General features: G+C 44.5%; 1 protein-coding gene across 1 annotated transcript in view; it reads left to right on the forward strand.

Moving 5' to 3' along the window:
- LOC117353985 (dynein heavy chain 5, axonemal-like) overlaps window positions 1-13,687 on the forward strand; it is a 629,516-nt gene that overhangs the window by 168,422 nt on the left and 447,407 nt on the right. The window contains exons 28-32 of the mRNA XM_033930650.1: window positions 76-156; window positions 250-654; window positions 5,193-5,311; window positions 9,837-9,973; window positions 11,261-11,423. Coding sequence (XP_033786541.1) covers window positions 76-156; window positions 250-654; window positions 5,193-5,311; window positions 9,837-9,973; window positions 11,261-11,423 — 905 coding nt within the window. The remainder of the gene's footprint in view (window positions 1-75; window positions 157-249; window positions 655-5,192; window positions 5,312-9,836; window positions 9,974-11,260; window positions 11,424-13,687) is intronic.

The following is a 13,687-nucleotide window of genomic DNA, read 5'->3' on the forward strand; positions in this document are numbered from 1 at the left end:
AGAAGCCAATAAAATTAGCTGGTTACTGCAAAATAATTTTATGTTGACTTTTGAAATCTTTCTTTTTTTTTTAAGGATGTAGAAGAAAAGGTTAAGGAATTCCTGGACACTAACCCAGTCATGTCTGAATTTCAGCATCAACTGAGTTATTTTTCTGTAAGTTTTTAAAATAAAAGGGCTGAAGTTCTAATGCACATGAGCAAAGGCTGTGCAAAAAGTTACAGTAATTGTACTATGCTTGATTCGTAGCAGCTAGAAACAGAAATTAATGACCTGCCAGGCCACTGCTTAGTGGGAGCGGTGGACTTTACCACACAGCCACTGAAAATGGCTCTAGTCCAGGAGTGTCGCCTGTGGCAACGAGTGTTTGGGTCAACACTGAACAAAAAAGCCGCTGCTGACATGGATGAAATTTACACCTTCATTGACAATCTCAGCAAGCGTCTAAACCGACCAATCAATGATCTTGACGATGTTCGAGGAGCCATGGATGCACTGAGGGAAATCAGAGATACTGAAATTAAAATCGACATGACAATCGGACCAATTGAGGAATCTTACACCATTCTTAATAAATATGAGCTGCTCTTTCAAGATGGGAATGCAGAAAGAGTTGATGGATTAGCATATGCCTGGAAAAATCTGAATGCACAGGTAACTAAATTTTTAGGATTTTTTTGTCAATTATTTTGTGCAGAACCAATGTACTAAAATATTTATTAAATCTGATCTCTCTCTGTCAGGCCAGATTTGAGTCAAAGCAAAGCAATCAAAGGAAAAAGGATCAGACCTGTTAGAGGAAGCTTACAATTTGCTGATTATTTTACAAAAGGCTTGCTAAACACAGAGAGGGGCATAATCAAAAAAAGCGTCTAAGTCCCCTTTTGGCCTAAGTCCCTAAACGTTCAACCCAGAAGCAGGGAAAGTGTCCATAACCAAAACAAACGTCCATGTTTTGATTATGGCCTTCCTCTGCCTAAACACCCAATCTCCACTACGTCTAAAAGTACACCCACAGTACGTCTACACTTTTTAGCCATAATGAAAGAAAAAAACGCCTAAGCCCCAAGCGTCCAACAGAAGAGCTTTTAGGCGAAGGATGAGCCAGTCCTTCGCCTAAAAGCTGGATTCTGTAACCGGTGTCTGTCAAAAACAACACTGGTTAAAGAATCCCCCCCCACAACCATCCAGGAAGGAGGGTGCCCAAGCCCTCCTGCCATGTCAAACCACCAACCCCCCCCCCCCCGACAACATGGGGGCAAGAGGAAGCCCAAGCCCTCTTGCCCTGCAGAAGCCGCGACCCCCCCGACTCGATTGGGGCAAGAGGGAGCTCAAGCCCTCTTGCGCTCTGGCAGCCGCGACCCCCCCCCCCCCGACTCGATCGGGGCAAGAGGGAGCCCAAGCCCTCTTGCCCTGTGGCAGCCGTGACCCCCCCCGACTCGATCGGTGCAAGAAGGAGCCCAAGCCCTCGTGCCCCAGCCAACCGCGGCACCCCCGACTCGTTCAGGCCAGGAGGGAGCCCAAGCCCTCCTGGCCCAGGCGACTCTCTACATCCCCCCCCGACTCGATCAGGCCAGGAGGGAGCCCAAGCCCTCCTGGCCCAGGCAACTCTCTACACCCCCCCCGGACTCGATCAGGCCAGGAGGGAGCCCAAGCCCTCCTGGCCCAGGCGACTCTCTACCCCCACCCCCCACTAAATTACAGGCAGGAGGGATCCCAGGCCCTCCTGCTCTCGACAAACCTCCCTCCCCCAACGTCCGCCCCCCCAGAACCCCCGACCGCCCCCCCAGCCGATCCGCGACCCCCCGGCCGACCCCCACGACCACCCCCACCCCCCTTCCCCGTACCTTTTTTTCGTTGGCCGGACAGACGGGTGCCAAACCCATCCGTCCGTCCGGCAGCCCACAGAAGAATGAGGCCAGATTGGCCCAGCCGTACCAAAGCCCCGCCTACTGGTGGGGCCTAAGGTGCCTGTGCCAATCAGAATAGGCCCGGGAGCCTTAGGCCCCTCCTGTGGGCAAACTTCCAATAGTACCTTTGATATATATTTGCTGCTTGATGTTTTTATGTACAACTTTACATTGTTCCAATGCTGAAGAAAATGAAATCTAGGAACAAAAGATTTACCATGTCAAAACTGTGCAAGGCAACTAACTTGCAGAGCTTTTGCAGTTTTTCACCTACACTTGCTAGATCTGGAGAGATATACAGTATGGGGCTCATAATCGAAAGAGAAAAACGTCCAAAAACCGGCCTAAGTCGGCACTTGGACGAACATTTCTCAAAAACGTCCAAGCGCCGATAATAAAACCGGGTTTTGGACGTATTTCTAAATGACCCAGGCCTTCATAGTGCCGCTCAACGTCCAAAGCTAAATGGGTGTTTCGAGAGGCGTGTCAAGGGCAGGAGTTGGGCGGAACATGGGCTGGCTTAGACTTAGTCATACAGCATGAATAGCCGAAAGTTTAGCAACAGAGCCTAGACGGAACTTGGACATTGTGACTTGTAAAACATGGTCTAAGTCACAGTTCTTTAACCGCCGGTCCGCGGACCGGTGCCGGTCCACAGAAAATTCCTGCCGGTCTGCGCAGGACCGGTGAGATCAACATCTTCAATTTCTTACCGGTCTGCGCAGGACCGGCAAGATCGAGGAGCTGTAGTTAAGCAGGGGAGCTTCAGACTGTGCTTTCTCCCCTCCCAGCGGCTCTCCTTACAAGCGCAGCGATTCAGGAAAGAAGCCTTGGAGCTTTTGCTGAGTTGGGCCGCCTCTGATGTTGCAACTTCCGCTTTCCTCAGAGGCGGTGCGACCCAACAAAGGACCTACTGCCTTACTGATCGCAGCGCTGGCAAGTAAGGAGAGTTGCTGGGAGGGGAGAAAGCTGCTGGGCACTGTGAAAAAAAAAAGGGATAGCTGTTACTGGACCTGGAGAGGGAGGAGAGATGCTGCTGGGAGGGGAGGAGGGAAAGGAGTCTGGGAAGCTGCTGGGTAAGTGGAAAAAGGGACAGCTGCTACTGGACCTGGAGAGGGAGAAGGAGAGATGCTGCTGGGAGGGGAGGAGAGAAAGGAGTCTGGGAAGCTGCTGGGCATGGTGAAAAAAAAGGGATAGCTGCTACTGGACCTGGAGAGGGAGAAGGGGAGATGCTGCTGGGAGGGGAGGACGGAAAGGAGTCTGGGAAACTGCTGGGCATGGTGAAAAAGGGACAGCTGCTACTGGACCTAGAGAGGGAGAAGGAGAGATGCTGCTGGGAGGGGAGGAGGGAAAGGAGTTTGGGAAGCTTCTGGGCAAGGGGAAAAAGGGACAGCTACTACTGGACCTGGAAAGGGAGAAGGAGAGATGCTGCTGAGAGGGGAGAAGGAAAGGAAAGGGAAGAGAGTTACTGGACAGGGGGAGGAGGGAAGGGAGAAGAAAAAAGGAAGGAAACAGCTTGCAGGGAGATTAGAGGAGGGGAAGGGGAGAGATAGGAATGAGATGGGAAGGGGGGGTCAGCAGAGAAATTGAGAGGGACAAAGATGCTAGATCTGGTGTAGGAGAGATAAAAATGAAAAGAGCAGTGAAGTTGGAATGAATCGTGTAAAAAGGAGAGAGGAGCATAGGCTGGATGGTAAGGGGAGGGGGCATTGAAAGAAGACAAATACCATGGAAGGGGGAGAGGTCAGACAGTAGATGGAAGGGGCAGATGCTGGATTGAAGAGACAGAGAGGGCAGACCCTGGAAGGGAGAGAGTGAAAAGAAGATGAAAGCAGAAACCAGAGACAACAAAAGGTAGAAACAAATTTTGTGATTAGAATATATCAGATTTGAAATATACATCCTGCTAGCTGGTGTTAGACATAACTGGGGACTGCAAAGTCCAGGCAGTGGCTTAGGGCTCTTTCTGACCAGGGGGGCAGTTACCCTAGTTGCACTCCCCTAACCCTATTCCTGCTATGTGTGACTGTGGTATTCTGTTAGCATGATATTTCTGTGTAGCATTCTGTAATAATTTGGCTTTTTCAGTTTTCTTGATAGTAGAGGGGATATATGTGAAGGGGAGGGGAGACAGGGGTTTTGTTGATCCTTGCTCTGTATTATTTGTATTTATAAAATGACAATTTTACAGAATATTGTTTCTTTTTATACTTTAATAAAATACATTCAGTATACAATCATAACTGAGGCTTGTGCGGATGGGATCAGATGGTTTTCGAGGACCGAGCTCGCGGAGACGGGGCGGAAACGGGGTTTTTAAATTTCAGTCCTAGTAGTTTGCCGGTCCACAAAATAATTTTTTTTTTCCTCGCCAGTCTATAGGTGTAAAAAGGTTGAAGAACACTCGTCTAAGTCACAAAATCCCACCTAAAGTCACCAGATAAGCACTGAAAACACATAACACAGACCCTCCACACACTACCCCAGTGATCACCAACTCCCCCATCCCCATAAAAATTTTATTCACAACTTTAAATTTCAGCCTCCAGACCATCATCACCTGGCCGCCTGGCATAGGAAAGCCTAGTCTTCCAGCCCAGAGGCAGCTTAAGTTGTCTTGGGGGTGGGTTAGGGACCCATAGAGAGGAGGACCCATGCCCATAAGCCCCTGTAATCACTGCATTGATACTGAAACATGTGCACTGCCCTATACATTCCCAAACCCTTTTTTACTGGCATATAAGTGGCTCCTGCAGCCATAAGGGCTATTGGGGTGGTGGATAAGTGGGTCTAGGGGATTCTGGAGGTGGTTTGGGGGGCTCACCATCACCTATAAGGGAGCTGTAGTAAGGAGAAGCCATGGCACCCTTTTTGTGAAGTTCACAGCAGTGCCCTGTAAGGTACCCCACTATTTAGGTGGCATGTCTGTGTGTTCAGTCCATCACTTTGCAGACCCCTCCCACATCCAACAAGGCTTGTTCTAGGTGTTTTGGACTTGGACGGAAGGTTGGACAGAAATGTGGTATAAAGATAGACGATTTAGTGGCTTGGATGATCAGATCGGTAGGACGCATAATTAGACGATTTTCGAAAGTAAAAAAAAGTTGGACGTATCTTTTGAAAATGTGTCTTGTGCTCTTTTTAACTTTGGATGACTTGCGAGATGGACGTAAACAGACTTAGACGTCCTTTTCGATTATGCCCCTCCACATATATTCCCATACTTCATTAGTATATGTGTTTTTAACATTTCTTTAAAGTGAATTGTTTCTCATCTCACAGGTTTTGCATACTCAAAACCTTCTATCTAAAGTACAGCCAACCATGAAAACAGATTTGTTGACTGGTGTTAAAAAGTTCCAGGTTGATGCAGTGGATTTTAACAGGGATTATGACCAAATGTGAGTATATCATCAGGGTACAGTTTTTACAGTATAATTCCTGCAGGTAGCTCAGTCTTGTGTTCTTAGATAGCCTAGGATGCTGGTTGTTCTAGAGCTTTTTGATAAACATGCATCCAATGTGTCCAGGTGTTAACCGTACTCCCTGGTGCGATAGGTGAGGGATGAAAGAGCCAAAGAGTTCATTTTCTACTTTTGTAACAGCAGAAACAACTATTGCAATGACATTTTACCCTGCAAAATATAAAAAAAGTATGTGTACTCCAGCACTGAGGCATGAATGGAGAAAATGTCTCTCAAAATAGCAGCAAGGAACAAGAAAGGCAAAGAAAGATCGACTAGATGCAATTTGTTTATTCAATTAAAAACAGAACATATATCAAGATTAATTTAGATATGAAAAATAATAATTTAGAACTAACTAACCTAATATCTTCAGCAAATTAAAATGTTCACCAATTTCTTAGGCATTATCCCCCTCATTCAGTAACTTTAGTGCCTAAGGGCTCCTTTTACAAAGGTGCGTTAGGGCCTTAACGCGCAGAATAGCGTGCGCTAAAATGCTGCACGCGCTAGCTGCTACCGCCTCCTCTTGAGCAGGTGATAGTTTTTTGGGTAGCGCGCGCTAATCCGGTGCGTGTGCTAAAAATGCTAGCGCACCTTTGTAAAAGGAGCCCTAAATGTATGCACCATTTGCTGACTAAAATTATAGAACATTAACACAGGTAAATGTACACTTGTGTGCATAAGTGCTTAACGTGTAAATGCAAAGAGATGTACATATAGGCAAAGCATGAGAGTAGATTCTATGTGCTCATTGATGCCTGCTATTGGCATGATATAAGTGGGTATGTATAACAATAGGCGCATAGATGACAATGTATGCTAGTACTTTATAATAGAATCATGGTGTCTAAATGTGGTTATAGAATTAGTGTTCAGCACACTGTATCTAATCACCTTACTTTGGCACTCAGTTCTTAAATTTGCCTCACCTCTGCCTCCTCCCTCTATTGATGGCCTATCTCTGCCCTACAGAGACTACATCAAGATCCTTGGAGTCATATTTGGTTCATGACTCTCTTTTAAGCCCCAGGTCGATGCTGTGGTTTACTAAACTAAATTAAAACTTATTTACAAAAGCCAATAAAAATTTTATGAACTGAAAAAAACTTAGTTTTATAGACCGGGTCTTCAAGCAGAAGGAGCTTGACTCGGTTAACAATAAAGTAGACATAATACTTAAACAAAAGAAGAATGTAGTTGAAATGACTTAATTTCCAAAATGTTTGGAAAACAAAAAAGTTTTCAGAGCTTTCTGGAATACGACAAAGGGGCCTAAACTTCTCAGTGTAAGCAGTAACTCATTCCAGATCTCAGTTAGTTTGAAGATGAAAGAATGACTGAATCTCTTGAAAGATCTGTTTTTTACCCCTAAGGGAAGGAAATGTAAGTTTTAATTTTTTTAGTGCTTCTAGCAAGATGAGATCTATGCACATTCCAGTCTAGAGGGACAGGGTGATAAAGATGCCGAATAGAATCTTAAATGCAATACAAACGCACTTGAATTGGATCCTAAATTACACTGGAAGCCAATGTAATTTCTTAAGCAATGGGGTTACGTGATCGAATTTACTCTTACTGAAAATAAGCTTAGCAGCAGTATTCTGTATCAACTGAATGAAGCCTCTAAAAAACTTATCTTTGAAAGACCCAGATATATTGAGTCAAATAATCCAACCTTGACAAGATAATTGACTGAACCAATACTAAAAAGTGTTGCTGATGAAAGAACGCTCTCACTCTTCTCAAGATACGGAGACTGAAGAAACACTTTTTAACAAGAGAATTTAGTTGATCCTTAAAATGTAAGAGATGGATCAATGACAATACCCAATATTAGCAAAGAAAACTTTATTCTTCTTTTTACGTGCTCCACCGTATTCATTCTGTTCACCTTTTATTTTACTACTACTAATCGTTTCTATAGCGCTACTAGACATCAAAACACAGAAGAGACAGTCCCTGCTCAAAAGAGCCTATGATCTAGTCAAGACAGAGAAACTGGACAAGAAGGTGCATCAATACACTGTGTTCAGGTGGGGGAATTACAGAGGGAATGAAAAGGCAGATATTGTTATGTCACATGTTTACTCCTGCAACTTGTTCTATGCTGGAACCCCTCTGTACACTCTTAAACATCTTAAATTAATTTGGTCCATTGCTATAAAGCTCCTTCACAAATGTCACTGCTTTGACCACAAGCACGTGCACACATATACACTTGCATTCTTAGCACACACATGCAGAGGAAGTCGAAATAATTCTGAGAGACTTGCTCCACATGCTTTTGTTTTCTGCAATATATCTCTATCCATGATTTGAATGTGTATATCATTTTCTGTTATAAATTCTAGTGTGAATCCTAGTGAATGAACTGAATAGCTTTCTTTTTTTAAAACTTTTGTTTATACATTTCAAAATACAATACCAAGAAAAAATCTTGTTGGGAAATATCAAAGACAGCATGAAATATACAGTTATAATGCAAATTAAGAATGCTTTTCCCCCTCTCCCCCACAGAGGCACATATATAGAGACAGAAACAAGCTTTTCCCTCTTATCTATATATATAAAAAATTGGATGTATCTGTGTGTGTGTATGTTTCAGCATAATTCTGAAATGCATGGAGAGATTTCAGCCAAACTTGGTGTACATGTGACTTGCTATCTGGGAAAACATACTGTGGGGGTGGGAAGGGGGTGGTGACGTGTCGATTTTATATATATAGATGGAGCTGCTTTGACCAATTGTGTGAAGCTTGGGGAACGATGTCACACAGTCATTTAACAGTATATAAGGAAGTGCAGCTGTGGTGTGGTGTGGTGAAGCCTAAACAGAAAGTGAAAACTAAAAATTTGTGTGATGTTAATCCTCAAGTGAATGTAAACCAAAGCCCAAGGGAATTTTAAAGTAAACGTAGTTGTCAAATACTTCCCGATTTACCAGGCGTAATCACTGAATACAAGTCTACCGATATCGGAAAATCGGGATAAATAAATATCTGGGCAATGCCGGGTGATCAGTTAATTTTATAATAAAAAACCAGTAATAGAGTTTAATAAGAGCTGTTCTTACACATTTCCTATATTTTTCTACTTGGATGTGCACAGATGGATCAAGCACTGGTTGTCGGGTAGACTGCAGAGGGTTGGAGTAAAGGGTCAATATTCTGACTGGCGGGGAGTCACGAGCGGTGTGCCACAGGGATCGGTGCTGGGGCCTTTACTCTTTAACATATTCATCAATGACCTGGAAAAGGAGGCAAAATGTGAGGTTATAAAATTCGCAGACGATACCAAACTGTGCAGCAGAGTTAGGACCAGGGAGGAGTGTGAGGACATGCAAAGGGACCTGGACAAGCTGGAAGACTGGGCAAACAAATGGCAAATGCGCTTCAACGTGGACAAATGCAAGGTCATGCATATAGGGAAAAAGAACCCGTTGTTCAACTACAAATTGGGGGGGGTATTGTTGGGAGACAGCAGACTCGAGAGAGACTTGGGTGTGCTGGTGGATGCATCACTGAAGCCATCTGCACAGTGCGCAGCAGCCTCGAAAAAAGCCAACAGGATGCTGGGAATCATAAAGAAGGGCATAGTAACCAGATCACGGGAAGTCATCATGCCATTGTATCGAGCGATGGTGCGTCCACATCTAGAATACTGTGTTCAGTATTGGTCGCCACACCTCAAGAAGGACATGGCGGTACTTGAGAGAGTCCAAAGGAGAGCAACGAAATTGGTAAGAGGGCTGGAACACTGCTCATACGCCGAGAGGCTGGATAGGCTGGGGCTCTTCTCTCTGGAGAAAAGGAGGCTCAGGGGAGATATGATAGAGACCTTCAAGAACATGAGGGGCATAGAGAGGGTGGATAGGGACAGATTCTTCAGACTGAAGGGGACAACAAGTACGAGGGGGCATTCGGAGAAACTGAAGGGAGACAGGTTCAAAACAAATGCAAGGAAATTTTTTTTCACACAAAGGGTCGTGGACACTTGGAATGAGCTACCGGAGGAAGTGATCAGGCAGAGTACGGTACAGGGATTCAAACAGGGATTGGACGGATTTCTGAGGGATAAAGGGATCGTGGGATACTGAGGGAGGAGCTGGGATGTAACACAAGTATAGGAAGTTAACCAGGTAATGAGTATAAACCAACCAGGTCGTGCATGTGCAAGACCGGAGGGCTAGGACTTCGATAGGAAAGCAGGACTTAAATGGGAAACCAAGGTGGCAAGGGAGCCCCTTCTGATGATTCAGACAGGTCTTGACCTGTTTGGGCCGCCGCTGGAGCGGACTGCTGGGCAGGATGGACCTGTGGTCTGACCCGGCAGAGGCACTGCTTATGTTCTTATGTTCTTATGATTCACTGTAGTGTGACTGTATGTAGAAAGAGCTTCTTGAGATGAAGATATATATCTTTTTCATATATTTCATTTATGTTGGTTTTATGTGTTGCAGGGGTCCTGGTGTAGAAGGCATTCCCCCTCAAGAGGCAAGTGACAGGTTACAAGTCTTCCAAGTTAAATTTGATGAACTATGGAGGAAATATATCACATACTCTGGTGGGGAAGAGCTGTTTGGTCTTGCAGTTACAGGTAATGATGCCATAATTTGGCCACATAAAAATACATGTAACCTAATAGTGTCGAATATCAATGCTAGACATGTTAATATTGTGTGATACAGTTATATTCAGGATACATGTATTACTGCAGTTTTCTATCAGTCTTTTGTAACAGCATGGTGTCAATGTATTATATAAAGGATGACTAGTGGCCTGAAAACTTGGATTCCCATATGTTTACCTCCTTGGGAATACAGTCCAAGTCCAGTGGAGCCAAAACTTTCAAAGAAACTTGAATAGGAAAGTGTCTGTGTCTCCCAGTTCAATAAATTATTTTTCTTTACCAAGAAAATGTCTTATTCATGAATGTCCTTGTTATTATTAGGGATTCTGCAAAGTATTTGTTACTTAGATTGGTCACTGTTGTAAGCAGGATTCTGGGCTAGATGGACCATCAGTCTGACTCAGTATAGGCCAGTCATAGGTTCTTATTTAAGCCTTTGGCTGGGCTCCTGGTATTACACTCTTATGGTTTCTCTGTAACAGCATGGCATGGTTCTCTTGAGGTTTCTTTTTCTAGACATCACTTTCCTTGCTGCCTGCTCTCCTTTCTAAGACAACCTGTTTTGGGGTTTTGGTCTTTTATATTCACCTTTAGCAGTGACTGCTTAATTAGAGCTCTAACTCTTTCTTTTTCCCAGAACCACCCCTAGAGAATCTTGTGACATTCCATCATTTCTCTTGATGCAGCATTATTGAATATCTGCCTTTTTCAGCTCTTCAGAAGGGGGGGGGGACCTAGCAGGAAGGGAGAACTGCCAGTAAAGGGGGGAACTTCTGGAGGGTCACCTGACTTGGAGGAATTCAGAATAGGAGGGTTCAGGTTGAAGGGGGGGGGGGTTCTTCTGGGGGACATTAGGAAGTGGTATATGCTTGGGAGGGGCTGGCCCCTTTAAGATGTGGCCAGGCACATTGAACTACTGCTTTGTGCCCTGATGCTCCTGGGATGGTAAAATAGGGTTGTTTTACTAGTTATATAAAATAGGATTGTTTTACTAGTTATAATGTGGTTTGCGGTGGGCAGAGTGTCCACCATAAGCCATGTTATAGAATTTACATAGAATGAGTTGTTTTAATGTAGTTTCATGTAACTGTAACCTAAATAATGCTGCATTAGGGCACATAAATCAGCATTAGAAACTTTTAACATATGTTAAGGGTCAAATAACATAGGTTAGTTCCCTAATGCAGCACGTTTTGTGAAATTTGTGAGATAAAAGCAATGTGCTCATGTCACTGCTTTTTATACCTGAAACAGAGTACCCTGAACTTCAAAGGATAAAGCGTGAGCTGACTCTACTTCAGAAGTTGTATGGGTTGTACAATTCAGTTATTGATAGCATCAATGGATATTATGACATACTGTGGACTGACTTGGATATTGAAAAAATTAACAATGAACTTCTGGATTTTCAGAACAGGTATGCTTGAATAAATTTCTCTGTGTTACATTAATAGAGTCTCTGAAGCTCCTTTTTCTAATTGCCTGATATAACCTGTTAAGCAAGCCATTTCATTTATCTGGGCAAGAGACCTGGCAGGTGGTTCAGGGATTTTCTTTGCCCCCTACCAAAGCTCCTCTTCCTCCCTGTGACATGGTGGAGTACCTGTCACTGGTTAGTAGAGGGAGCCCGAACAATGGAGCTCAAGGAGCCTGAGAGGAGATCTGAATTGCATAAGAGCTGCTAGTGCTGCTGGGAGCTGTCCATTCACCCTGAATGGATTGTGGTGCTGAAAAGAACAGCTCCCAGCACAGAGAGCTCAGAAAGGAAGAAGCTGCTTTGGTAACTGGGTGACTCTTGGGAGGAGGAATGCTGACTTTGGCCTAACTCTTGGTAAGTCTGAAGGCCACTGTGCTGAACGGCGCTGATAGTGGGTCCAGTGCAGTGGAGTAGAGTGGCCAGGATGACCAGTCCTGATAGGGGGAGCAGGTGCACCGGAGAACAGCAGTCTGGTGGTGGGAGGGTCCATGGGGACATATACACCAGCAGAGCTGGGAGAGAGATCTGGCTCTGTTATGAAGCCCAGTGGTGGGAGGGTCTGCAGGGACCTATACACCGGTAGGGAAAGAGCTGAAAAAGTAGCTGGGGACCTGGTAGAGCCTGGAGTCGAGGGGCTTAGGTTTGATGACTGGAGGTGGGATCAATGGAGAATTCAGGAGAGTCCTCAGTGCATGTGTTGGAGAGAAGTTGACTGAGGGGCTGGGTGTGTCGGATAAGACTGGGCGACGAAGCAGCTAGTTGTCCTCAGTGTGTGTGTCAGTGAGATGACTGAGAGGCTGGGAGAGCCCTCAGTGCATGTGTGCCAGATAAGATGACTGAATTGGAGTCTTTTGATTATTTTCTAGCACCTTTTCTATTGCTAGAATAATGGAGACAGTGTCACTAGAAATAGTTTCTCTGAGACTGAACATTGGTTTAATGTTAGCTAGTGTTCTATCTTGCTGATTTAAACATTCAAGGAGTTCCTTCTCTAGACTGCTATTCTCTGTCTGTTCTAAGAGGTCAATGGCTTCTTTCACTGCCAGAATCTTCCAGGGTGTGGCTTCAGTGTTTAGTACAATTTCCTCTGGAAGCGTCCCAGTGTCTGTGTCATAAGGGCATGCATACAGGACTAGTAATTTTTCCTGTGTGGAGTCTTTCATCCTACGCAGAATTTTTATACCTTCTACTTTTGTGTTTCTCTCTAGAATAGTTTGAATTTCCTGGGAACTAATTGACAAAGGAACCTCTTGTAACAGAAAGGCCCTTGCAGAATCAATTCCCTTTCCTGAACACCAATTTAATAAAGTTTGCATTGCCATTTTCAAAATAATATCCAAAAGCACATAAAACCAGTTTTTACTTCAGACCTTTTCTTGTGTTTATTTTCAAATCCCTGCCACTCTGCCACAGCAATCAATGTGCTTCAAAGTGGCTAGAGAGGAATGCAGCCAAATACACTAAAATTAAGATAAGCTATTTGGGATAGATCTCTGTAGTTCAGGTGTCATTTGTGTAGCTTGTGGCCTCCTATAGTATCTTGTGGTTGGTTATAAGCACAGGAGGCAGGCCAGAAGGACACGCACTATCAGATAAAAGGAGAGTAAAGAGGGCAAATGGAAATTCCCACTTCAACAGTATTTTCAGGGTTCTGGGATGCTGATCCCCTGAGCTGTATGCACAAAAATATCCAGCTGTGTAGAGAAATTATCTGCCAGCTCCTAAAAAACTATTAACCAGAGAGAGACAAACTTTCTCCCTACTCCTATCCCCTTCTGACTTCAACTGCCTTCTGTAATCGCTCTGTACACTGTTTATCAAGCTTGAAAAAAACTCTCTTTCAAAAGAGCTAATAGTATCTCTCTGCTCTTGGCAGTGGGAGGAGTCCACACAGTGTGCATGATAGCTTCACTGTTGCCATGACATCAGAGGCCTGCCTGCTTAATCTCTACTCTTACCCCCTCTTCTACAAAGCCGCGCTAGTGACCCCAAAGCCCATGGAGATTTAAAGGGCTTCAGGGCTGTTGCCATGCGGCAGCCGCTAACGGGGCTTTGAATAAGAGGGGGTTAGATTAAATGAACACAGAAACAGATTTAGGAAACACAGGAATCCTCCTCCTCACTGCACTTTGAAAGATGCAATGAGCATGGGAATCCCTAGGGTTACTAGATTTTTGTCCAGAGAAACTTGGACATGCCCCACC

Source organism: Geotrypetes seraphini, chromosome 2, assembly GCF_902459505.1.
Source record: "Geotrypetes seraphini chromosome 2, aGeoSer1.1, whole genome shotgun sequence".
NCBI lineage: Eukaryota > Metazoa > Chordata > Amphibia > Gymnophiona > Dermophiidae > Geotrypetes > Geotrypetes seraphini.